The sequence below is a fragment of the Paralichthys olivaceus genome, chromosome 22, assembly GCF_024713975.1.
Source record: "Paralichthys olivaceus isolate ysfri-2021 chromosome 22, ASM2471397v2, whole genome shotgun sequence".
Lineage (NCBI taxonomy): Eukaryota > Metazoa > Chordata > Actinopteri > Pleuronectiformes > Paralichthyidae > Paralichthys > Paralichthys olivaceus.
This window is the reverse complement of record NC_091114.1, coordinates 17352765-17380664: the sequence shown is the minus strand read 5'-3', so window position 1 is coordinate 17380664 and position 27900 is coordinate 17352765. Positions and strand designations below refer to the sequence as shown.

The 27900-nt window shown below is 40.5% G+C and overlaps 2 protein-coding genes across 2 annotated transcripts; both read right to left on the bottom strand.

The window, feature by feature from the left end:
- Positions 1 to 309: 309 nt before the first annotated feature.
- On the bottom strand, positions 310 to 15828 carry LOC109642927 (retinal guanylyl cyclase 2-like). The gene is made up of 24 exons (XM_020107882.2): positions 15154 to 15828; positions 9900 to 10149; positions 9473 to 9703; positions 8862 to 9017; positions 8306 to 8448; positions 7910 to 8065; positions 7418 to 7567; positions 7015 to 7234; positions 6845 to 6920; positions 6620 to 6704; positions 6413 to 6529; positions 5835 to 5918; positions 5007 to 5183; positions 4770 to 4923; positions 3977 to 4120; positions 3698 to 3846; positions 3367 to 3530; positions 2815 to 2938; positions 2183 to 2251; positions 1862 to 2036; positions 1200 to 1298; positions 995 to 1080; positions 714 to 799; positions 310 to 574 (listed from the first exon to the last, which is right to left on the bottom strand). The coding sequence occupies exons 2-24, from the start codon at positions 10138 to 10140 to the stop codon at positions 490 to 492; spliced, it is 3171 nt and encodes a 1056-aa protein (XP_019963441.1). The 5' UTR covers positions 10141 to 10149; positions 15154 to 15828; the 3' UTR covers positions 310 to 489.
- Positions 15829 to 16144: 316 nt separating this feature from the next.
- On the bottom strand, positions 16145 to 27766 carry eif4e2rs1 (eukaryotic translation initiation factor 4E family member 2 related sequence 1). Its single transcript, XM_069518941.1, has 7 exons — positions 27588 to 27766; positions 26238 to 26316; positions 24316 to 24450; positions 23181 to 23285; positions 19145 to 19297; positions 18683 to 18819; positions 16145 to 16433 (listed from the first exon to the last, which is right to left on the bottom strand). Exons 1-7 carry the CDS (start codon positions 27602 to 27604, stop codon positions 16394 to 16396), a joined length of 666 nt encoding a protein of 221 aa, XP_069375042.1. The 5' UTR covers positions 27605 to 27766; the 3' UTR covers positions 16145 to 16393.
- Between the last annotated feature and the right edge of the window lie 134 nt (positions 27767 to 27900).

The following is a 27900-nucleotide window of genomic DNA, read 5'->3' as shown; positions in this document are numbered from 1 at the left end:
ATCTTCAAATGAATCATGACTGCATCCTCCATCACTCATCCTAACTTTCGAAAGACTCAAAGAATAAAAAACTGTAGACTGGTGAACGACAACAATCAGAAGAAAACTGGGGCTGACTCAGAGAAATGTTTAAATTTAAGTTGAAGGTTTGAGAAATATCACAGACTGTGACACTGAGTATCTACGATGTGAGGACGAGCAACAGTTTGAACTTGTCTAAAATTTTGTGTATTGACCAGTATCAGAACCACACGAGGCACAGAAATGACTGGTGGTTCAATATAAACCTAATGAAGTGACATAAGACAATGACTTTCCAGATGTTATTTTTATTTTTTATATTTCCCTCCCTGTTCAATTCTGCTTTCACAACCATTACAATTCTTAAGGTTCCACAAGTTTTATTGAATTTGGCTGAAAATGTTTAATTGGCTGAGAAAATGTCTGTAAAGCACAAAGTTTGAGGTAGAGTGTGCGTGTGTTTGAAAATTATTTCTTTATCTTCTGTCGGTCCAGAAATTTTTGACGTCTCTCAACTGGAATCTCATCGAGACTGATACCATGGTTACTGGCCCTGTGAGAGGGACAGACATGACGGACAGAGAGAGAGAAAGACATGACAGACAGGAAGAGAGAAAGAGGGAGACAGAGTTAAGATGTATCTAAATACAAATGATCATGTGAACACGTGTGTTAATTAAACAACCTCTTACCCTCCGGTCAGGTCTGGAGGAACAGGAAGAGGTTTAGTGAAACCATCTTGACCAATTAGCCAATAGGTGTCCTCCGAGCCCTTCACCTGGAGGAAAAAAAACACCTAGATCCTTATCATCATCTCCATCAGTATATCATCTTCATCATCATCATCATCATCACCACCACCACCACCACCATCAGCAATTTCAGCTGATGAATACATTCTATCTAATTTGTGTAAAAGTAATTTTATATATTGTAAAATAAATGTGTGAAAGGTAAGAGCAGGTAATCAGACCTTAGCTTTCCTGGTGTCGAAGTGATATCCCAGTTTGAGGCTGGTCAGAACCTTCATCGTGCCTAGACTGATGTGGATCCTGTAGGCTGGACACAAAAAAAACTTGCTTCAAGTTCATGTCATTAATCAGGTTCACACTTTATCTTGACTCACAATCATTCAAACAAGAGAAACATCACAGTCAGATCAGGCTGTTTTTACGTACGCAGCCCAGTGGCTTCCATGTGTGATGCTGTGGTCACTGTGTCACCAAACAGACAATATCTGGGCATCGTGAGTCCAACCACACCAGCTACAACGGGACCTGAGCACATACACAGGTCACATGTTCAGTCAACACGCCCAGAGCGTGTGGAAGCTGCAGCTGGAACATATGTTTCTGATTCATATCATATATGCATGTGTCTGTGTCCTTGACCATGAATCAAACCTCAATAAAGGCATAAAATCAGATGTTTTGAGTTTCAAGATGTGAAAAAACCACAGCAGGAACTCTGGATGTGGTTACAACAGACGAGTTAACAGGCGCATTCAGCAATATTACAATAGGAACATATTAGTAACACGCTAACCCCCCTCCCCCTTCATCGGCAGTTACATGCCTCCATGACTTTACTGGTGTCTCCTGTCCTGCATCTGGTCAACCTGTGGTCACCACATCATTCTTCAATATGACTTATCCTCTGCCCATCTGAAGGCACCAAAGCTGAGCAGCTGACCAGTTCACCAATGAGCATTGGGCCATAACAGAGGTGACAGTCAACCACAGAGTGGGAGCAGGACCAGTGATGTTCACTGTGCTGTGAACAGCTCTGCTCTTCGATCAATATGACGCTGTGTTAACGACATGACTGGCTGCGTGTGTACCTGAGTGCAGGCCAATGCGTATCTTCACTTTGATCTCAGGCATGTGTTTGATCTTAAAAGCTCCAATGGAGTGCAGGATGTCCAGAGACATGTTGGCCACTTCAGCAGCATGCCGGATTCCATTTCTGTTTGGGACACCTGACGCCACCATGTAGGCGTCTCCGATCGTTTCCACCTGAAAACAAAGCATTGATGGATGCACTGACTTTGTGATGCATCATTCAATTTCAGTGAACAAACACTGATCTCAGCAATTCTCTTCTCAGATGATCTTAGTCAAAGGTTAAAGGTCACTTGTGTTACATTACATACAGTTTTTACCTTGTAGACGTCATGACTTGCAATAATGGCATCAAACATGGTGTAGAGGTCATTCAGGAGGTCAACCACCTACACACACACTTTTAGTTAAAAATGATCTACTATAAGACGAACATATAAAATCATTTAGACTTGTACTGTCCATGAAATTTACATTACATTTTCAATCCTGGAGAAATCTGGAGTTTTAATCAAGGTAACTGTGCATTTCACTTGGTTGCCTGTCAATGGCGTCATATCCGTGAGAGAGAAAACTGTTTTTTTTATCCAGCTTGAAGTCACATTTTCACGGTACACCTTTTAGATCTTGGTGCTTTTTAACTCTATATTTGAAGCAGATTAAGGATTTTAGTCGTTGGACGTCTAGATCTTAAGTTCTCGGAGACGTCCTCAGTCGGGCAAAAAGCATTGGAGAACACAGATTTTTAAAGGTTAAGGTTGGGGTCAGTGTTTTTACTGGATTGAATCAGCAGCTCTAGGGTTAGAGGGTGTGTTTTGGAGAGGATGACAACTCTGAGGAGAATTCAGTCCACAACAAAAACCTTCTCAACATTAACACAGAAGGAATCCTAACCTCATCGTTCCACACTGCTGCACCATAACAACAAAACAAGATGTAAGAGAGCAGATACCTCAATTGGCTCACTGAGAGCTGAGATGGTTGTAAATCCAACAATGTCACTGAAGTAAAGAGTTGAATCTGAATAATGTTCAGGCCGAACTGGTTTCCCTTTTTTCAGAGCCTGAGCCACTGATCTGAAACAATGACAAATATATACAACATATACATACATGTATAGACACACATACATACATTAACCACCAACCTGAGTAATAAACATATAGATTGAACCAACGATTAGTTCTGCTGCTTAAAGATCCGAGCAGAAGCAGCCGAAGGTTTGTACCAGGTCAGCCTCCTGTCTGGGTGTCCACCCACCAGACTCCTGCTAATCTGCACTCACTTTATACTTTAACAATAAACACCAACCTGGTCGAAGTATTAGGACCAGGAGAAAAATGAAGTTTGATTTACTAAATTCAGTGATGTACAGAAAACTGTCAGTGGATAACTGTGATACTGATGGAAACTTAAAAAACATAATCTGATTCACTGCACAGCCATCAGGTGTCACTGCTGTGTCAAACCTATGCTCTCTTTCAAGGTTTTACTGATGTCGTACTTTGGCAGAAGTTGTCCGATCAGTTTCTCTGTTTTGTTCCTCTCGACTTCCAGTTCGTCCGTTCGTTCTCTGATCAAATCCTCCAGGTTTGAACTGTACTGCTCCAACATCCGCAACATGGAGTCGATGATGTTCGCACGCTTCCCGCGATTTATGCCCCGAAACTGCAGACACACAAACAAATCAACATGTTAACACAAAACACACAATACAAACAGACACACATACACATATTCAACTTCATGTAAAACACACAGTGATGTTTTTATTGTGGATTTTTTATTAAATTGTGCGGTTTGTCAAGTGGCCAGCAGGTGGTAGCTGTTCCAACCTGTTTGAAAATGTCGTCGAAGCTTGGTCTCTTACTCGCATCTTCATTCCAACATTCGTTCATCAGACTCAGACATTCGCTCGGAGCTTCGTCCACCGAAACCATCGGTCTGAAGAGTGGAGGGGGCATCTTTAGACGCTCCACGATCTCTAACAGACAGACAGACGGAGACAGACAGGTGAGAGAGAGAGAGATGGGGGAGAGAGAGAGAGACAGGGGAGAGACAGAGAGAGAGAGAGAGACAGAGAGACAGGTAGTGCCTCGACCATCCTGTCTCACCGTGGGCAGGCATGTCCATCATGGCGTACGGCAGAGTGCGTGAGATCACTTCCTGTATGATGATGGAGAAACTGAAAACATCTCCGGCAAACGAACCTCCACGGACCGGATTCCTCAGAAGCTCCGGAGCAGACCACAGCAGCTCTGACAGACAGACAGGTGGAGAAAGACAGACAGGTTGAGAGAGAGAGGTGGAGACACACTGACAGACAGACAGACAGACAGACAGACAGACAGACAGACAAAATGCTCTTCTCTATGTGTTAGACTGGCCTCTTAACCAATCATATTGTTAGAAATGCGTGGATGCTCTGAAAGGACGAATCAGATGAAAGACATCCTGTCTCACCTCGTGTCATGTGCTGTCAAACTATAGAAAAGTTCCTCAATTAACAGACACTATGTACAAGTTACATATTTTCGACTGACACCAATGTTATGTCGTGTTCACACAAAACCCAACGTAAATTTTATACAGTCAATGGAAAGATGCGAATAGATGCAAATGGCTCAGACAAGGAAACTCACCGGCCTGGCATCTACCAGTGTTATCGGGTGATCTTAATTGTTACTGGTTGAAAATAAACGTGAAATAAACACAAATTATCCTGCAACACAAATCGCGCAGGTAACGAAACAAGACCATTTGCTTTGTGTTTGATGTAAACATATTATTAGTGTAGCCCTGGAAGGTTTTCTACAGTTTTGTGTTTTCTAGAACATTTTACCCAGGGGATAAACATATATTAACATATATAAACTCAATCATAAATCAAAATATACAATGTTTTACCTTGTTGATCCTCAGAGAGACTGAGGCTCTGAGAGTGAAGTATCATGGGAAGTCCGTAATCAGTGATTTTCAGAACAAAACGTCCATCAACTAAACAGTTTGTCGATTTCAGTCGACCGTGACTCAAACCTCGAAGATGAAGAAACTTCATACCCTGAAACACACACACAATTTAATTATTATTATTTATCATTGATATTATGAACATGATTATTATTATTAGTGTCTGAGCAGCACCTTGATGAGGTCCATAAGCAGCGAGGACTTGAACATCCAGTCCAGCCTCATGGTGGCGTCTGCGAGCAGATCGGCCAAACTTCCTCGAGGACAATGTTCGACAATGAGAGCGAAGATCCCAGAGTCCAGAAAGAGTCCAAGGTACAAGTTCAGGTTCTCATGTCTCATCTCTCGTAACTGAACATAGCACAGAGCATTTTAACATCTTCATCTGAATATCAATCAATATACTAAATAAACGAATCAACAAATGAATTAATATACCAGTGGTCAGCAACTATATTACATCACATTGAGCTGATTCTTTTATCCAAAGCGACTCACAATAAGTGCAGCAACCATGAGGAACAAACCAGAACAACAAGAATCAAGTCATTACAATTTGCTACAAAAAAAGCCAAACTACAAAGTTCTACATGTCTGTGCCATAAAAATTTTAATTGAATTTTATTTTTTTTATCCAAGGTGTAGTCTGAAGGGATGAGTCTTTAGTCTGCGATGGAAGATGTTTAGACTTTCTGCTGTTCTGATGTCGATGGGGAACTCGTTCCACCTTTTAGGAGCAAACTGGATGCCTGTGATATCTGTCCGGCCAGATCATCGACAATCTGATTGTTTTTATCAGACTGACATTCACGGGAGCTGATCTCCATCATGACAATAATATTCACAATATAATTTCCTCTTCATCAATTTATCATCAAAGTAAAAGCACCAGGTTCATTTTGTTGCTTTTATGCTCTATAATGAGCTTAATTACAGAGCTTTTATTCTGAAAAGTTTACAAATCAATATAATATTCAATAAGTCAACATGAAATCTACGTACATGGTTAAACAGACTCTGGGTGTTTTGATTGACAGCTGTCATCGTCTTTCCAGCAGGAATCTTTTTAATCCAAACCCAGTCGCCCTGGTAACAATGCAACCAATCAGAGCAATGCAATACACAATTAGACAGATTGATTTACTGACAGGTAGACAGCAAGACAAGTACACAGTGAGACAGTTTCAGAGTGAGACAAGTACACAGTGAGACAGTTTCAGAGTGAGACAAGTACACAGTGAGACAGTTTCAGAGTGAGACAAGTACACAGTGAGACAGTTTCAGAGTGAGACAAGTACACAGTGAGACAGTTTCAGAGTGAGACAAGTACACAGTGAGACAGTTTCAGAGTGAGACAAGTACACAGTGAGACAGTTTCAGAGTGAGACAAGTACACAGTGAGACAGTTTCAGAGTGAGACAAGTACACAGTGAGACAGTTTCAGAGTGAGACAAGTACACAGTGAGACAGTTTCAGAGTGAGACAAGTACACAGTGAGACAGTTTCAGAGTGAGACAAGTACACAGTGAGACAGTTTCAGAGTGAGACAAGTACACAGTGAGACAGTGAGAAAATTGTACCTCAAGTATTCCGATGTTGGAACACTCAGGTGACGTCAGAAGGTAACTTCGAGCGATCGAGTGGAATGGAGTTTTAATATCCAGAAGACTCCTCATGATCGACTCGTCGTTCAGTTTCTATGACAAAAACAACAACATGAGGTCATTGTTGGTTTCCTGCGGACGTCTAGGTGATGACATCACCACAGCGCTCAGTGCGACACTGACCTTCCTGCTGACTTGAGTGTCAATGAAGACGATGTCGTCTAGAGTCAAGATCAGTTTGGTGACGTTGGCTGATCTCCTGTACATCCTGTGCAGATGTCACCTTTGTTATTATTTTCATTCTAATAAAAAATATTATCATTGTGTGTGCGTGTGTGTGTGTGTGTGTGGTGTGTGTGGTGTGTGTGTGTGTGTGTGTGCGTGTGTCCGTGTGTCCGTGTCCTTCACCTGATCCAGTAGAAAAATGCTCCAATCAGAGCACAGAGCAACAGGAAGATGAACATCATCGTAACTGTGTCGATTCCTGCAGAAACAGGAGATTACTTACCATGTGACAGTAGGGGGCGCTCCAAGCACCTCTACATGTACATACATGTAACATGTTATATGTAACTCACCAGTGCTGCACGTCTCCTCTGGACTGAACCAACAGAAACTGGCTTTGGGGGGTTTTCCTCCGGGGAAGATGAACGAGCGGCTCAGGGGTCTCAGACCTCCTACCATCCCATCTGTGTGTGTCGAAGCGAGCGAATGTGTCGGCACAAGTCGGTCGCCATCGCTATCCAACACCACGTACCTGGCCTGCAGGCCACGCCCCTCTTTACCGCCGTACAAGACCTGAGAGAAACAACAGGTAGAAGTGAGGAAAGTGATGATGTCATCTGACCAGGATCAAGATCGGGATCGGTGTGTGTTTTAAAAAGACAATATCTTTAATTCATGTGTTTTTATATTTATTGTTTTCATTGTGTCTCGTCATCAAACCACTTATTACTTCACGTCAGGTTAAATGTCTCTGACCTGATTAAAGCCTTGGAAATCAAAGCCTCCATCTGATTGGAAGAGGTGGTCACCCATCACCCAGTGCCCACCTCCTGCCTGACGACGCTCCTCCACCGCCTTAGCAACGAAGTACACCATGTTGAAGATAGTTCCAAACACTGGAGATACCTGCAGAAAACATTCGAGACCAAACCTGGTGATTTTATACTCAAATCCTGTGACACGTCTTCATCGTCCCGTTGTCTTGCTAACTCACGGTAACGCCAATGATGTCACATTAAGCTCCTTTCTTCACTTGTCAAAACAAAACAATCGTTACATATGAACTGTAAATATCTGAGATGGTAAAACAAGCTTTTCTAAATTCTCCTGCTAAATTAGTTGATTAAAAAAAAAAGAATAAAATAATTTATGTTGATCCAATTATACAGCTGTTCACACCACACCCAACATTTCAAAACTCATGTTGTGTAGCAGAAGTTGTTTATTTTGTATTTGTTGTTTATTCACCTCTGTTGCAGCGACTCCTGACCGGATTTCTCGGCTGATTTGAGCCTGACGAAAAGCTTCGTAGAAACTCTGGTCAGACGCCATAGTAACCGTCAGAACGGAGCTGTAGGCGTGACGAAGCTGCGTGCTGTTGGTCAGCTGAGGGAACACTGTTTCCTGATTGACAGAGAAGAGAGAAAATGAACCAATCAGAACTTAGTTTCAAACATTTTACAACACAATTAAAAGACAAGTTATAAAAAGGTGACTGAAGTATATATAAAAATATTCAAAGCCTTGATGGAGATCGAAACTCTCTGAGTGCTCCATTAGTTGATTGATCGCTTTAGTATGACATTGATGAGTTATTGACCTGTTTCGATTGAAGTTGTCACTTGTCACTTGTCAGTCACTCACCTGGTACGGCATGGCGTACAGGAGAGTGTCGTATGGTATAAACACATATCCATCAGAAACCATCCCCATGTCCAGAGCAGCCAATAGGAGCTCTCTCTGATCCTCTCCACCAATCAGAACAGAGCTCATGCACATGATCACAACTGCAACAGAAATATAATAATAATAATAGTTTTTAATGTAATCCTGATTTAAATGTGTCAGAAATAGATAAATACCAAGTCGGTTCAAAATTGAATTTATTAAAACTGTTGCTCAAACACTGTTATTAAACATTTTTTAATAATCATCTTTTTCTGAGGATGAAAAAAGTTTATCTTGGATATTTAGAAAACTTTTACTCTTAATCTACTTTATTTATTTTACCTCTCTCTTAATTTAATTAATGCTAATTGTTGGAACTCAAATGGATTCTGAAATTTGTTTTTAGCTAATTTCATCTAATTACAGAATATTTCAATATGACATTTGCAGTATATCTGTTAAATATGAATTATTGTTATATATTAGGAATATTTTTTCACTCTGGCCCCCGATAAGATCTTTCAGTTCTGACCTTTGACCTTGTCGGCCTCCTTGATCACTTTCAGTGCCTCCCGAGCGCCAACTTTGTTCCTTGTTTCCATGGTAACCACTGGGCCAGTCGGGAGGCCCATAGCCCAGAGCGCCGAGGCCACTTCCTGCCCAGTGCTCTCCCATAGATTGGATGGAGCTGATGAAGAGGAGAGGCAGACACAAATGAAACTAATGACAAATAAAAACACTGAAACTTCTGTTATTGATGGAAATAATTTTTGTTATTGTCATAATAATAATGTTATAAAAGTAATATGATAAAATGATTACTAACAAAATATAATATTGAGGTAATTAAACGTTCAGAATAGAATAAGATATTTACTGAAAGTAATGTTAAAAGAAATACAATATTTACTTAATAAGATATTATAATATCTAATTATCATAACACTGGATTGTTTGTAGTTCATTCATTTCTTTATTTCTCTCTGCTTCCTCGAGACACAAATATCAAGAGTTCAAATATTTTACAATCATATTAATAATGGATTAAATTAATAATTAAATTTATCATTTTTACGTCATCATATATTGCTCTGAAAAAAAACTGAAATGAGACCACACCCATGTGATGATGTCATGCGTTACCTGAGATAATCCCCACATGTGCCCATTGGAAGAACCTGAGCACGGTAAACAGAACCCTGCTGGGAGGAGTGATGGGCGGCAGGTTCAGCCAATTAGTATCTAGACAGCCTGGAGAGGCAAGCCCCACCTCCCAGTGCTGAGCCAATAAGGATGCTGCATGACAGAGGGCGGGGTTAAATGGTCCAATGTAGGCGTGACCATAACCCTCCATCTCTCCAAGTTCTGTCAGAGCTGTCATAAAACCAGAGAATAAGAAAAAGTTTCATGATTACAATAAAAAAATATTTTTTTAAATGTAAACAGAATTCAGCAAAGGTAAAATGATGCATTTAAAAACTTGCAGTTCATTTATTAAAATAAGACAGAGCTGTCTTTGTCTGATATGCTAAAAAACTTGATGATGATTTTTCATCACATCTGATCAAACCTTTGGAAGTGGAGCAGTCTTCATCAAGCAGTTTCACATCGTACCAATACCCTCTGCTCACGCTACTGTCGCTCCGTAATCGTGACAGCGCCAGGTTAGCTGCTGCCGTTGGCATTGCCCGGGAGAATATGGGGTCACATGACCATGGACCAATCAGAGCCAGCTTGAAAGTAGCTGCCCAAACTTCTGTGATGCTTAGCAACCACACACACACACATAGCAACCACAGAGGAAGCCACATCTTGACAATCTGCAAAAACAATAAAAAACATTAAATTCACACCTGAGAGAGCAACACATCAAAAAACAGAATCAAGGTTCTAATGAATTAAAATGAGAAGGAGAATTTATTGAAAATAAAAACAGACTCATACGTCAGGTGTCAGGAAATTAAAACTTCAAACTTCAAAGAAAGAAACGACAGCGTGAAACATGAACATGTGAAGAAGTGACAGGAAGTCACGCCAAAGACACGCAAGGGAAGAGGCTTCAAAATAAAACAGGAAACAACAAAGTCATGGTGACAACAACAGAGATATTCATCAAAAAACGAACACTAAGAAATTAACATCTATAAATATAAAACAGATACAAAAAACTACAGATTGAACATATATGTATATTAAACTACAGACGGATTACATACAGTCTTGGTTAGAGTTAGCACTGATGGTGGAAAACACTTGAAAACATGTTGATCATGTTGAAGAATATTTGGAAACATTTAATCAAGCTGTCAATCAACTCAATAATGCTTATCAATCTCTGCCAAAGCTCCTATCGGAGGAGGAAATGGAGGAGGAGCATGTGGACTCGTATGAGCCAAAACGATTCATTTTGAATAATTTCTGAAAGAGGCTGAGACATGGAAAAAAGAAAAAAACTGCAGAGTCATGCATAGACACCCAGGACAGCACTTCTAACGTGTTACTTAAATCAAATGGATCAAAAGCCTGAGTCTCCTCAGCATGTAAGAAAGCAGTTGCTGAAAATGCTGCTCTGCTGGCTCGTGCCACAGCATTAAAGACAAACATGCACTTCAACGTCAAGAGGCAAAGCTAAAAACCAAACTGGAGCAAATGGAGCTGGACACAGAAATTGCAGCATCAGCTGCTAAAATAAAAGTCTTTCAAAGTCTGGAAATGTATGATCAAAGTCAGGGAGTCATAAAGAGCTTATTGTGAAGCCAGCAAACAAAAGAATAGAGAAAATATAGAATTTTTGGACTTTGAAGTTTCTGTGGAGTTTATACAACACAATTTCAGAAAACTCCTTTAGACCAGCACAGGGCTCAGGAACCAACCACACAGTCTCCCTCAAAACATAGTGCAGATTATTTAGTCCATCGCCATGACACTCATGAAAACCTTAGCTAGGGACATTACAGTGTTCGATGGTGATTGTATCATGACTGTATGCAAGCATTTGAACACCTAATTGAAGATCAAACCAGTAGTAGCCAGGATAGGCTCTACTTTCTTGAGCAATTCGCCTCAGGCAAACCCAGAATAGGACCCATTGTTTTGAGACATAAAAGATCTACAATGTCCCATGAAAAGGAAAGTGACAACTAGTTAAACAGTAGCTTAAAGCAGCAGCTTTGCCACCATGGCAACACGGGCAAATGAGCCTGAAAACAGCCACACTGCTCATTCAGATACAGTAAAGCATCGTTCATCAAAGCAGCAGCCGGCTTCTTCAAGCAGTTTCTGTAAAGGCAAGTAAGCACTGACCGATTGTTCATAATTTAAAACAATGATAACTTCATTTTTATAAAACTTTTCAATATGTCAAAGTGCTTTACAACAAAAAGTTCTAGAGCCAAAAACAAATTAAAAAAAATAAATGAATAAAGATTCAAATAATAAAACTCTTCGACATGCAATTAAAGCTTTTTTATAGAGAGGTGTCTAAAGAAGAGAAATAAAACTTATCTAATTTCTTCTGGCAGATTGTTCCAAAGAAAAGGTTCCCTCACGACAAAGGTTCTGTCTCCTTTGGTTTTCAGCCGAGATTTTGGAATAGATAGCAACGTCCTACCAGAGGATCTCAGACTGAGTCCTGGCTCATAGGAAGATAAAAGTCTGAGATATGGTGAGGGCCCATGTTTGGCTTGAAATGTGATTAAAATAATTTAATATCAATCCTCAACATCCTCCTCTACCTCAACCTCACTGCAGCTTTTGACACCATCAACCACAACATTCTTCTTTCCCGCCTTGAATCCTCCCTCAAGATCACCGGTACTGCTCTCTCCTGGCTTAGATCAAATCTTACAGACAACAGTTCATCAGTATTCACAACTGCATCTCCTCCACTGCCCCTCTGTCCCAAGGCGTCCCCCAGGGTTTGATGCTTGGTCCTCTCCCGTTCATCCTCTATTTATTTATTGATTCCCTCTTTGTAATATCATACGTCAGCATGGTCTCAACTTTCGCTGCTACTCTGATGATGTCCAGCTCTAAATCTCCTCTAAATCCATCCCCACTGCTACTCACTCCACTCTGACCAACTGCCTCACTGACATTAAATCTTGGATGCAAACCAACTTCCTCAAACTAAACTGTGATAAATCTGATATGATCATCATCGGTCCAGAATCCCTCACTAAAACCAGTAACAACTTCTCCCTCACCATGGACAACTCCCCTCTGTCCCCCTCCCTACATATCCGCAACCTCAGAGTCATGTTTGAAAGCAATACCACCATGATCACATCACCCCTGTTCTCCAGAATCTCCACTGGCTCCCCGACCCTTCTCCTCACTCATAAAGCTGCTCAACCACCAACCTCGGCTCTGCTCATCTGATAGTAAGCTCCTGTCCCATCCACTCAGGACCGAGCACCAGACCTGCGGAGACAGAGCCTTCTCTATAGCTGCCCCCTCCCTCTGGAACTCTCTCCCCAAACACATCCGAGACTGCACCAATCTTACAATGTTCAAATCACAAATCAAAACTCACCTTTTCAGAACTGCTTTTAATGTGTGATGTATGTTGTGTGTTCTATGTTTTCTATGTGTGTAGCTTTTTATGTTAATTTGAACATTTGTAGAGTGTCTTTGAGAAGCACTCTTTAAATAAAGTCTGTAATTATTATTATTATTATTATTATCATTATTATTAAGGGTTAGGGTTAAATAAATAAGCAGCCAGTGTGAGGATGTTAAAACAGGGATGATATGGTTTTATATTGGATTGTGTTAAAAGCTGAGCAGCAGCTTTCTGGACAAACTATAGAGGTGGATTGATTTCTGAGTAAGACCTGAAAATATAAAGGGAGTTACAGTAGTTGAGATGAGAGGAAATGAGGGTGTGAATATTTCTAGGTCTGTATGTGAGATATAAGATCTTTATTATCAGGATGTCACAGGAAGTTTGTGAAAAGCCTCCAGTTGTTACAAAATGCTGCAGCAGTGCTGACAGGAACTAGAGGAGAGATCATATTACCTCTTAGCTTCTCTGCATGGACTCCCTGTAAAAAGATCCTGCTCCTCACATATTAAGCGATTTCACGATTCCCTACTTACTTAGTTAGTTAGGTCTAGACTGGGGAAACTCCCATCATGCACTGAGCTCTTCTTTCTGTTTCTGTGGCCCCACATTTATTTATTTACTACTTGTCACAGTTCCTCTCTCTCTCTGACTCCAGAGCTGCAGATTAAGACAACTATTGTTATTGTTATTATTATTGTTATTATTTGCATTGTAGCTCATTAATAGCATCTTTACATCTATAATTATCACTCGAATTGTTTTCAACGAGTCAGAGCTAAAACCTGATGGTTACACAACTGTTGCTGCCACCCCCTCGCCCCCTCTGATTTGGTGCGATACAAATGAGATTCAATTATTGAATACATTTTACAGATGATATGTATATTAAACTACAAACAAATATTAAACAGATTAGATGTGTACTAAGAATTAGGGTGAGTATGCATATTAAATTACAGACAGGTTATTTATATCATTTGAATATTTGATAGATTATACGTGAAAATCTGCTGATCAATGGTCACCTCATAAATGAAGAAAGCGTCCAGGAGCCCTTTGACGTCTTATGCTGAAATATTTATTGATGCTTGACCAAGGAGAAAATCAGAATTCATCCACACAACATCTGAGCATGATGCTCTCTCATATTCTGAAGTCTGTTTTCCTGTCGTCACACTTTAAACCCCAACAGATCATTTAATCTGTGGGTCTGCTCGTTCCTAAACAATCAAATGTAGTTTCTGGTTCTGGAGACAGTGTTGCCTGATCACAGTCTCATATCTGTGATGTCTAGTGAGTGAAGGCTTTGACCTTCGCCAAGCTCTCGCACTTCCCAAACACAACAGCCTGTTGCACTCTGGCCCAGAGAGGACACGAGACAGTGTCTATGAAAACTCTATGACAATACGTATATTAAACCTAAAATTGATCATTTAAAGCCTTTATATATTCAATATTATCTATATATATTCTCATGACAGTTCTGTTTCTCCCAGAACGTCTCTGGCCGTCCACAGTGATTGAACCACGCTGATTGCTGTGACCTTTGACCTTTAATACTTCAGGCTAATGCTAACAAGCTCTAAGAATGCTAAGTATAGCATCAATGCTAACGCTCTTAACACAAGCTGACAAAGGCAAAATGTCATCAGCTTTCTGAGACACTGACAGCACGACCACTAAGTAACATCATACACCTGCCTGGTGATGTCATAAATACACCTGATTACATCATTGAGAGATCAGGTCCAGGTCCAGAAACCACAGAGACCAGATTTAGAACCTGAGACCAGCTCCAGCGTCCATTATGAATAAGGTCAGTGTATTAAACCATAAAAAATTATGAGATTTTCACTGAAACATCAAAACTAATCATTAAAAAGAAAACATCAATAAACAGAAGTAAAGAGATTAGTTTATGATTTTTTCTTTTTACTGTAAAAACTTGTAGAGTGAAGTACTGTTACTTTTACTTTGACCAATCAGCTGTCAGCTTTACTGTGACACTGATTCAATTAATGTTTAGTAGTAATTTAGAGCTCGTTATGATCTGATGACATCACAGCTGACAGCAGGATAATGAATCACAAACAGAACAATCTGATCAATGAAGCCTCTGATTAACTTGCTAAGATCAGCAGAGTTCAGGGAACTAGTTTAAATAACTGGTTGTAGTTTACATAACTAGTTTAAATAAAAAGTGACTGCAATACACACAAACACAAACACACACACACACACACACACAGTTACCTACCGAAAAAACTTCAGTTTCATCTGAAACGACAAAAAAAAACCTTTAGACGAAGAGAAATGATGTCAGGTCAAACGAGAGGGAGGGAGAGAGAGCAAGAGAGAAAGACACACAGTGAGAGAGAGGGAGGGAGAGAGAGCAATAGAGAAAGACACACAGTGAGAGAGAGAGGGAGCGAGCGAGAGACACAGTGAGCGAGAGAGAGACATAGACACACAGTGAGAGAGAGGATTTGTTTAATCTAGTTAAAGGTTCAGGGGGAAGTTTGGCTTCAGCTTCATTTTGTAATGAGACGATCACTTCCTGTTCATGTGTCCGTGTGTGAAGGTCTCAACTTCTAACCTGATCAATCTTTGACTGATGACATCATCACCTTCCCTCTGATGTCATAGGAGACAGCTCAATCAATCAATCACTTTATATATCAAATCAAATTGTATTTGTGCAGCTGATATTCACAGTTGGTTCATCAACAAAACCTTTTAAGAGGAAACAGAAAAGTCGTAATGAAGTTATATTGTTTGTCTAAGTCATGTGACTATAATCATGATCCTGCTGATTATATACATCATACTAAAATTACACACCGATTATATATATTAAAGTTACATATTAATTATGTAAAACAAGTAAATCTGATTAAATACAACCAATACAACAAAACCAACTAGTTTCATCTGAAAACAGGACACTTTATTCATATTACTCTGTGTATGTATGTGTGTCCGAGTGTGTGTCAGTGTTTCGTGCCTGGTTCAGTTAATCCTGATCTGGATTAGTTTGATCCTCAGAGCTCACATTTGGTCTGCAGCCAAGAATAGAGGCAGGATTAGACCCACATCAACCTGTACTAACTAACCTGTAATTACCTATCTACACTGACCCGTACTAGCCAACATGTACTAACCTGTACTAACCCACCACCTGGGACTAATGAATTAACCTGATCCCGCCTCATTATTGATGATTGGAGTCATGGACATGACACCTGATGTTTCATCTTGTTTTTTATTTCTCAAGTCATTTTCATATTTATGTTCAAAACAAACTATTTTGATGTTCTCCACACACAGACACACACACACACACACACACACACACACACACACACACACACACACACACACACACACACACACACACACACACTGAACACGCACGCACACACATCCACAGCACGCACGCACACACATCCACAGCACAAACACACACACATCTTTGTCCTGATTGGACGTCAGGGTCTTCAGAGGGAAATCTTTGTGTTTCTGAAGCTCGAGTTGTCCCTGAAACAAAAACACACAGAACATCCATCAATCGATCACCAGCGGTCTGCAGTACGAGGCGAGCTCAACATACCCCGGATGTCTTTTCCGTAAACAGGCTGAACTTAACCTAACGAACACAGTGAGGCTAAGTGGTCACATCAACTCCTGAAGTCAATGCAGGGTCTCCGACTCTAGATATGAGCATGTGCACATTGAAGGGGCGGGGTTTATGGAATATGACCAATCACTGACATGGACAAGTTTGACTGACAGCAGAGCCTCATATTTCACAACGAGGGAGAGGCAACTAGCTACTGAAAATATGGCGGAACTCCATCCTCCTCAGTGAGCGCATGCACATCAGACATTTTCCTCCCGTGAAGGGGTTACACAAATACTTGTAATGGAAAACTTGCATATGAACTTTGCTTGAACTCTTTCCACGTCTGATCAATGCTCGTGTGCTGTGTCCAACAATAACTCATATAGAGACACAATTGTGCTTCATAAGAGGAACTGTCTGGCGTACGTGCAAACGGACGATTCGAAACTAGACAGCCACCTTTTACTTTTTTACCCTTGACTATTCAATGCCGTGACTGTTGCTATGCACTTGGCAGATGTAACCTCAGAGTTCATGTCCTTTCTTGATGATGATCCTCTTGTTGACCCTGATCTTTGCAGTAGCAAACTTCTTTTTTCATACAGAAGCAAAAGCAGACAGCTTCCTGTGTTAACCAGACTACAGGTGGCTTCAGTTTTTCACGCTATTACTCAGAAACAGTTGTCTCTTATGTTTCCTGTTTACCTGATTGTATAAAACCTTCTTCTTTCCCTATTCAGGGTAATTCCACTCTGAGCATTCATGCTGAGTGTGAAACCCTCTGCAGAGCTTTCTATTAAATGACCTAAAGACGGTCTGAGAAACTCTTTATTTATCTTGAGATACATTTCCACCACATACTCTTACAGAGATTTAAACCAACAGGCCAATATAAAGTTAATTCAAGTTTTTTAAATTAAAAAATTAAAAAATTGTTTAAAATAATTTGATGTACTATTGAAATAAAAGCATGTGCTGACAGACATCTACTATTCTAAGGACACACACTGACTCCGAGGACACACTGGTGGAAACGTCTGACGTCACTACTCAATAAAAACACATGGACCTATTTTCAGGACCTGACTGAGTGTATGTGTTGTTTTGGTGACAGGACGAGTCAGAGCATCTGGAGACAGAGAGACTGAGACGTACTGACTGAGTTAGAGATCAACTGAACCAACCAGACGTTGTTTAAACGTCTCTTATCCGTCCCTTTGAGGAGAGTGTGCACCACACAACAGTGTAGAGTCATTGGTGAGTGTTCGAGTCCCAGAGAGAAGAGGGGGGGCTGTCACAAGGTAAATCTGTAAACTATCTATCCCCGAATTAATATTTGATTTCAGAGGATGAAGCTACTTAAAGGATCAAAGTACTAAAGTATGTGTGGTTCTCCTCCGCTAACACTCCCAGTACATCAGTGTTAGTAAGTGAAGTACATGTAGAGAGTCTGTGGTACTGTGAGTACTTTGCTCCTACGGGTCAGGTTGGTTCTGTTGGAGCTCCAGCAGCTGACAAAGGTTCATCCTCTGAGGAGAATCTAGATCTTTCAGAAACTCCTCAGAGGATCTCAGAGGATCTTGTGGGTCTCTGAAGACCCTGGTCCTCCTCAGAGACTGGAACGATCCACACCACGATAAGAACATGATGTCATGGTTCAAAGAAAGGAAGTGGTCAGTGGGTGGAGCTTTTACACTGCTTGATCTCTTATCTCCAACTTAACCTGGAGCCGGTCAGCTGTTCAGCATGTTACCATGGTGATTTACCCGATAACAAGGGAACGAGCTTCATAAAACTGAAAACTCTGAATTAAACCTGAAGTTACTCTGAAAAAAGTGCTGCAAATAGATGCACTGTATGAATGTGTGTTAAAACTGTAAGAAGGCTTTGAATGTCACCAGGACTAGAATAAATAGTAGACTCAATACAGACCGTTTACATGTTTTCAGCCTCACCGTCACAGATCTAATGAAACTCGTGTTGATCTGATCACACGCCAAACACATGTAACTGAACCATCATGTGATTATGTGGTCATGAGACTCTGTGCCTTTAATGATCAAAGTTAAAGTTATTCAGTGATTTTAAATCTTCATCGTGTTTATAAACAGTGACATCATCAATATAGTCAATAAGTGTGAGCAGCTGTGACACTAATTCACACCTGAGGCTGTCGTTGTGGGTCTTATACTCCATGATGGTGTTCGCTGGAAGGTTCAGGACTCGTCTCAACGTGTCTCTGATTCTGGATGTCGTCGTCTGATCGTTAGACGTTTTGTTCCAGATCGACAAGATGTCCTCCTGAACAACAGACAGGTTAGATACAGACAGACAGACAGACCGGTCAGAGACAGAAAGGTAAGGGACGAAGAAACAGGTAAGAGACAGACAGGTTACATACAGACAGGTCTGACATCATGTCCAGACCAGACACCAGACTGTCCGCATAGCACTAGAGTTATACTGCAGTAATAGTGAATAATACTGCAGTAATATAATCATTTTATTGTACTTGGGGGAGGTGAGAGCTCTCTCTTCTGAAAAACCTGTTAAGGAATACTGTAGAATGATAACAAAGTTTGAGTAAAACTGTAGTATAACTGTAGTATTACTGCAGTATTTTTACCTGGAAGCGTATAGAGACCACTGCTCCACAGATCTCCTCTCCCACCATGAACTGCTCGCCCACCATAGCGAGAATGATGTTTTCCCAGAAGCGACTGGCGAGACCTTTACGTAGACGAATGATCCATTTCCCTCCACTGCGGTTACATTCATCCTGGGGGGGAAGGGACAAACTTATCCCACAATGCATCAGTGACACGGAGGTGGTCCTGTTGATCTGACCATGTGACTGAAGCTGATCACTTTGATTAGTTAATCAACCAATCACAGCCTGATCCTTACCGCTGCAGGGAGCACACAGCAAATTCAAAAGAGTTATATTTTTGGTGTTTGTCAAATTTGAGCAAAAGTGAGGTGAATTATACTCTGAGTCAAAACTCTTATATTTAACTCAGTAATAGTTGGTGTCAAAACAGTGTCATAAGGAAGTGTCTTTAAATGAAATCTCTCAGTGTGAATGTATGAACTCTTTACTTTCTAATCTGAACCTGCTGTGACACCTCAGGAGTGAATTTCAGTAAATTCACCCCGACCCCATCATCGGACACAAAGACACAGAGAGAGAAGCAGAGACAGAGAGAATCCTTGACTTGTGAAAACTGCTTTGGACCGTGGATTTAACTTCACACTGTTCGGTTAGTAAATGAAGAACCTACTCTCTTGACTCACTGACTGCAGATCAGCGGTGTGTCGGTTGTCTGTTGTTCACATGCGCGTTGTGTCTGCTGCTGGCGGCGGAGCTTCTGGTGTATCTCCCGCATTTCCTTCAATACAAGTCGAGTTATGTACTAAACTAAATGTCAGGACTCTACGGTATCAATAACTATCAAAGAGCCGTGAACAAATGAATAGATTCAGAAAGTTAAACGCTGGAGTGCATTTACATCAACACGGGTTCGGGAAGGGTTGTGAATACGTTTGCAACATAGACAGATAAACATTGTGGTTCATATCAGAACAAACAGAGAAAATGATCTTTCAGCTGCATTTTAATGTTTATCTGTTGAATTTATGTCACAAACACTTTCTGTGGACGTTTCAAAATAAAAGCACTCCACCGTTTCTGTTGACCAAATCCGTTCTTTTGTTTAAAAAGGGTTTTTATTGTAAAATATTTGTTACAGTGTTACTTGATAATGGATCAATTGTTTCTAAATTTAGTACATGTAATTAAATTGTTATTACATTTTACCTAACCTCACACATCTTTTCACAGAAAATGCTGACAAAGGTGGAAAATAGCGTAAGGCTGGCTGGAGTCAAAAAATACTTTTATATATATGCATATATTGTTCCTTATTGTAATATGTTTTAAATCATGTGGGGCTGTCAACATTAACGTGGGATGATTAATTGGTGGAATTAACGCATTCTTTTTTTAAACGCATTAACACATGCGCAGAATGACCCGCTTCATATACCCATACCTGCCCCCACCCACTCGCTCAGAGTGACACACACAGTGAGCTCAGCAGAGGAGCGTTCAGGTGAAGCAGCAGGTCAGTGACTTAGTTGAAGAACAGTGGAAACAGTGAAACACAGAGTTTCTCTGGTCACAGCTGCTTCATGATCAGAGCTGAAGCTGCAGTTGGTTTGTATCGAGCTGGAGTTTCTGTTTCCTCCTCCTCTCTGACCTGCTCTCACTCTAACTAACTAACACTCATCACTAGTTAATTCTGTTTCCTCCTCTCTGAGCTGCTCTCACTCTAACTAACACTCATCACTAGTTAATTCTGTTTCCTCCTCCTCTCTGACCTGCTCTCACTTTAACTAACTAACACTCATCACTAGTTAATTCTGTTTCCTCCTCCTCTCTGACCTGCTCTCACTTTAACTAACACTCATCACTAGTTAATTCTGTTTCCTCCTCCTCTCTGACCTGCTCTCACTTTAACTAACACTCATCACTAGTTAATTCTGTTTCCTCCTCCTCTCTGAGCTGCTCTCACTTTAACTAACACCATCACTAGTTAATTCTGTTTCCTCCTCCTCTCTGACCTGCTCTCACTTTAACTAACACTCATCACTAGTTAATTCTGTTTCCTCCTCCTCTCTGAGCTGCTCTCACTTTAACTAACTAACACTCATCACTAGTTAATTCTGTTTCCTCATCCTCTCTGACCTGCTCTCACTTTAACTAACTAACACTCATCACTAGTTAATTCTGTTTCCTCCTCCTCTCTGAGCTGCTCTCACTTTAACTAACTAACACTCATCACTAGTTAATTCTGTTTCCTCCTCTCTGAGCTGCTCTCACTCTAACTAACACTCATCACTAGTTAATTCTGTTTCCTCCTCCTCTCTGACCTGCTCTCACTTTAACTAACACTCATCACTAGTTAATTCTGTTTCCTCCTCCTCTCTGAGCTGCTCTCACTTTAACTAACACCATCACTAGTTAATTCTGTTTCCTCCTCCTCTCTGACCTGCTCTCACTTTAACTAACACTCATCACTAGTTAATTCTGTTTCCTCCTCCTCTCTGACCTGCTCTCACTCTAACTAACACCATCACTAGTTATCAGGACCTGTTCAGTTCATGAAGTAACTCCGTGTTTGTTTGATTCCAGAGTCTATGAGACTCATTTAAACATCATGGAAGTGACTGGTCGACATGTTGTGCTCAGTTCAACATGAGAGGAGATGCTCACAGTCGGCAGTAGCAGTAGCACTGTCGCCGTGTGGTCGTCGCCGCCATGTGCGCTGTGTTCACACGGATGGATTAAATACAGAGGTCAAATTTCCCCATGTTTGCATGTTGCATGCTGTGTGTGGGACAATAAAGAGGAATCTTAATCTTAATCAGTCAGGACTCAGTGATAAACTGACCAGAGCGACACGCAGACATGATCCGACACCATCGATTAATAAATAAACACATGATCATACGTTTGTCATCTAAATCATCCCAATTAAAAAATGAACTATGAGCGTGAACTAGTTCATTTTCATCTGTATGAACTGAACTTTGAACACCTCCGAATGAAGTATGAACTGGCACAACACTGCTGCTCATCCAGGAGCCGGCCCTGCTGGCTCGCAAATATCTCCCCAGTCCTGAATCCACGGTTCTGTGTAAAAAAACTCTTCTCAGTCGCAGCGCCATCATTTGGACAAATGTTAAATGTATATATCCACCTTCTGTCATTTATCTTTCCGTTCCCACAACAATATACAGAGACAATGGGGATTTTTCGAGCATATCTACAAATAGTGATTAATCGTTATTATTCTACAGCTACCCTGTGATTAATCTGATTAAAATTTTTAATTGTTTGAACAAAAACTTTATTTTCCCATGAATTTGAGTAATTAAGAAGAAGTAACTTTACACCTATAAGAGTTAATATGGGTTTAACATTTGTAAAGTTAACAAATGATTCCATGAGGGAGTTAATGTCTAACACTATACAAATGTTGAGAAAAACTAACTCTGGTTAGAGTGAAGAAGTTTTAAATTTTAACTCCAAAAAGAGTCAATAATCACATGTTACGGTACCAACTCTCCAAAAAGAGTCACATGGACACTTTGTGGTGTGATCCCATCCAGACACTTCAAAAGAGTTCAAATCAACCCTGAAAGAGTTAATTTGGGTATGCTGACTTTCCTGTGCAGTAACCATGGGAACAAGATGAACGGTTTGATAATTTGCCTTTAGAGTCTGAGCGTAGTTTCATTTGATCTGTTAGTTTTGGTTTCACATTGTAATTTAGGGACTAAAGAATTTAGTCTGACATCGTACATCCTGTCACCATCACCTATGTGGGCGGAGTCTACCTATACTTGACTCTGATTGGTTTGAGGACAGTCTTACGTGGTCGTGTTGTCAGTTAGGGGGGTAGTAGTCTTTCTGTTTGGAGGAAATGAATGAAGCTTCATCTGGTTGCCGTGGTAACAACATGGTAGTATTAGCAGCAGCATCTTCCGGCGCAGTATTCCACAGTGTTACAGAACTACAGTACTCCACACTAGTTCAAATGGGTTATTGATCATCAGTGATCAGGTCTGTTATTGATTAGAAGGTGGTGTTATCTTACCTCCCACATGGGTTTGATTCCCTCCTTAAACAAGTGGAAGTCACTGTGTCCGCTCAGATCACCTGGACGCACGAGGTGACTGTAAAACTTCCAAAACTGCTCCACCTGAAAAACAAAGAATTGATTATCAGTTCTGTGTAATTGAATATCAGTAATCAGGTCTGTGTTTAGTGACGTCACGATATGAACTTTTGGTGCCACAGTAGTCTGAGGAAATATCACGGCTTCACAGTTTTCATGATTATCGATACTGTAGAAGAAAAAAGACTCACAACAACCGATATGAAGCTAATAGGTAATAATATAGCTTGTGAACTAAAATATGTATCATCAACTTTATCCAGTTAGTTTTTGTAGTGTAACATTTATCTATTTAAAAGTTATTTAAGCTATTGTATTTAGTTGCCTTATTGTGGAAGGTTGGTCCCTAAATTTGTGTTTCCTGTCATGAGCTGTGTATCTGTGTGGGAGGTTTATTTTGAAGGGTCAGCAACGGAAGTTGTTCTGTTATGGGATTGACATTTTGACTAGTTGTGAAAAACTTAACGCGTCCTGGTTCAAGCCTCATTCTTCATGTCATCACTGTACTATTACTTCTCAGTACAGGTGAATTGAACTCTCAGCTACATCTATAATGGTTAATAGGAAGAGAGGGATGTGTGTGTGTGTGTGTGTGTGTGTGTGTGTGTGTGTGTGTGTGTCTCTTCTGAACTTACGGTTCAGTGGCTCGCGTACTCAAATTACGTGGCAGGACACCATAGTTAGATATCGTAGTTTTTATAATTCTTACGGTTATGAAATCACCACGTTATCATAAAACCGGTAAATCACAACATCCCTATCTGTGTTAGTAACTAACGTCACAACATGACAATGTAAATGTCTTTGGAAAATAAACTTCAATGTAGAAATAAAGCGGTCTCCAGCAGGGGGCGTTTCACTGATTATGCATTTACCGATCTGAATCTATTGATGCCAATACAACGTTCACATTGTTCTAAGTCAGTATTTTCAGTTATTGATACAGATTGAGTCATTTTGAAACATACAGATTTTCCTCAAAGATAATTTTCTCAAACGCGATAAGATTGCAAAATAAGTGTGTGTGTGTGTGTGTGTGTGTGTGTGTGTGTACCGATGCCACAGTTCCGATCTGTCTGATGTTTTGTTCGTAGCTCTGTGAACTCGCTGGACGACTGGGAGTTCTCCTACTGAACCAGAACGTGTAGTTGTACTGAAGAGGATGTTCACCTGCAGCTGGACTCACCGTCTGACAGACAGGTACAGAGAGACAGACAGAAATGGTTTGTATTTATAAAGATCTTTTCTAGCCCAGATGACACAAAGCACTTCATAGTTTGACAATCACCCATTCACACACATTCATACAGTACATCTATTAGAAGCACTTTCTTTTATGAGGGGCAACTCGGGGTTCAGCATCTTGCCCAAGGACACTTCGGCATGCAGATGTGGAAGACTGGCATCAAACACAGACTTTCTGGTTGGAAGACGACCACTCTACCCCTTAGCCACAATCACCGACATTGAGCATATAGGAGGAGATTTTGAATATCCTTTGTACGTTTGAAGGACTTCTGCACAATTTAGGTTACAACTACCAGTAGCTGTTAGCAGGTGTAAGTGGTCACTGGTGGATGTTAGGGACATAACTGTGATCAATGATACAGGCTGAACTCGAGGCTAAAGGCTAAATCTGACTGGCTACTGGATTGTATGGCAGTACCATGGAAGTACTATGATTACCTCTATGCCTTTTTAAACTAAACACTGTCCCATTTTAAAACATAGATATATGTTGTCAGTCGGCTCTTGCTGTTCTCTTGCCGTATATTAATCCGCTCCTTCTGCTCCTCCACTGCTTTTTAAGCTGCCTCCTCACTTGTACCAGGCGTTCTATTTCCAGCTGCCTTCTGGACTTGGTTTCCATTGTTGGTGTTATTTGTTCTTTCTGTGTCACTCCAAAATGGTTCACTCCATAGATGACGTTACCCATCCTTTCAAGTTTAGTTTAGTAACCCTAACCCTAACTGTGCCCTTTATCTTTTCCAGGATGGAGCTTAGGTCAGGGCCTATAGACTGGGCTCTATAGGCTCTTCTGCCTCTGTGCTTGAGATAACTTCCTCAGATACAGGGGGGGGGACTGATGTCCTGCGAAATTTGGGTTGAGTCCGGTCGCTGGACTTTACTCGACTGACTTATTTGACTTCTAAGAAAGTACTGCAAGATCCCTGCTCTTTTCGATCAGCCACTTTGTCTTTCCCTGGTGTATTTTTAGGCCCTTTGCTGAAGTTATCTTTCCTCAGCCACAGGGAAACACCTGGAGCCCCTTGTCTGAATATGTCATGTTAGCTTCTTGAATTGTGCTTGCCTTCCTCTTTGTCGTTTCCATTCCAGAATCATTAGCCATGTGGTCTGTTAGTGAGTCGTCTTCCGCCCCCACTCTCGCCGACTCTGGGGGTAATTTTTGTTTAGTTTCTTTCGTAGCCATTAATGGGTCTCTCCGAATACCAATTTGTAGTAGATCCTGCCAGTATGGGCAGCTAACCCATGCCAGCCCCGGTGACAGGTGCAGGGAGTTGATATACACATATACATATAAACTGCTCAGTTACATCTAAACAGCTCAGTAAAGTGAGGGAACCTTAATGTTCCCAGTGTAAAGTTAAACTTCAGAGATCAATCTGTCAATTTCAAAGAAAAAGTGATTGTGAATCAGTTTCTCTGCATTGGTGCAAATCAAAGTCACAACAGGTTCAATGGAGACAAAAGCAAGATGAGTCCCAAACAGCTGCTCTGTCCTGATCCCTTCTGACTACTATATATATCTATCTATCTGTATATATATCTATCTATATATGGATAGATAGATATACACACACATATATATATTCAATAATAAATCAATCTGTGTGATGAGTGTTGATGTTGTATCTAATAATCAATGTGTGAGAAACATAAGAGTAAAAATACTATGGTTTCAGAGGAATCATACTAGTACTATAATAAAAGTACGTGCAGTAACAAGACACACACCTTGCGTCGGTTGTGGTTGTTGTTGGTGCCGTCGTTGTCGTCATGGAGACTCTCAGAATGGCCCTGGTCGTCCTCGTCTCTGAGCCACAAACAGGAAATGTCATTAAGGTTTCATGTTCCAGGTTCTCTGATAAATACGTAGAATCATGTGTATTTAATGTGAAGGAGTCTGCACATACTTTTTTTTAGTTTTACTATAACCGCGGTTTGATAACATCAGGATTTCATAACCATAAGAATTGTAAAAACTACGATATCTAACTATGGTGTCCTGCCTGTTGCGAGTCACGTAATTTGAGTTTGCGAGCCACTGAAACGTTAGTTGAGAAGAGGGGACTGATGTAACAGCCTTATTTCAACTAACGCTGGACTCCAGAGGAGATCACAGCGAGAGGAGAAATCCTTGTTTACTTTCAGTTTCTGACCAGGGATTTGTGTGTGTATGTGTCAGGAGCGGCTGACACACACACACACACACACACACACACACACACACACACACACACACACACACACACACACACACCTCTCTCTTCCTATTAACCATTATAGATGTAGCTGAGAGTTCAATTCACCTGTACTGAGAAGTAATAGTACAGTGATGACATGAAGAATGAGGCTTGAACCAGGACACGTTAAGTTTTTCACAACTAGTCAAAATGTCAATCCCATAACAGAACAACTTCCGTTGTTGACCCTTCAAAATAAAATTCCCACACAGATACACAGCTCATGACAGGAAACACAAATTTAGGGACCAACCTTCCACAATAAGGCAACTAAATTCAATAGCTTAAATATTTTTTAATAGATAAATGTTACACTACAAAAACTAACTGGATAAAGTTGATGATACATATTTTAGTTCACAAGCTATATTATTACCTATTAGCTTCATATCGGTTGTTGTGAGTCTTTTTTCTTCTACAGTATCGATAATCATGAAAACTGTGAAGCTGTGATATTTCCTCAGACTACTGTGGCACCAAAAGTTCATATCGTGACATCTCTAGTACATAAAGTGTGTATCTATATAATCATATATGTATCCGTGTATAACCCAAAACACTAAAACAAGCATACATAAAGAGTCAAACTTTATTTAAAATGACTGAAAACACAACTGCAGTTATTAAACAGTCAAATAAACTTTATTGAGGCTCTGTCTGATAACAGTTATATGCAGTTAGTTCGTGTAGATTCAGAAAAGAGTTTAAAAATCTTTAATTCGTTTTTAAAATGAACTGTTCAGAGAAAATCTGATGCTATCTAGATGCTAACTGTTAGCCGATAGCGATGGCAGCGTTCCGGTAGATTACCGGTGAATATCCGGTTAAATGTGGATCTTACCGTTCGAGCTGGTTCATATCTTCTGCGTCACCTTCTCTCTTCCTGATTCTCACTTTTATTTTCTATGAAACTTTAATTATTCTACTTTATTTTCCTCTTCTTCTTCCTCCTCATGCGGCTGTCGAGCTGAACGCTGCTCTCACTGCGCATGTGCAGCAGCAGTGAACGGAAAGAGAGAAAAGACAAACGTAATAGTTTTGAATCGCGTTTCTGAAACTAAACGTCGTGAGAAACAGTGAGTACGGAGGCCTGCTGGGGACTATTTGTGTTTCGTGTGTTTCCTGTTTGACACAGTAGATGGCAGCAAAGATTA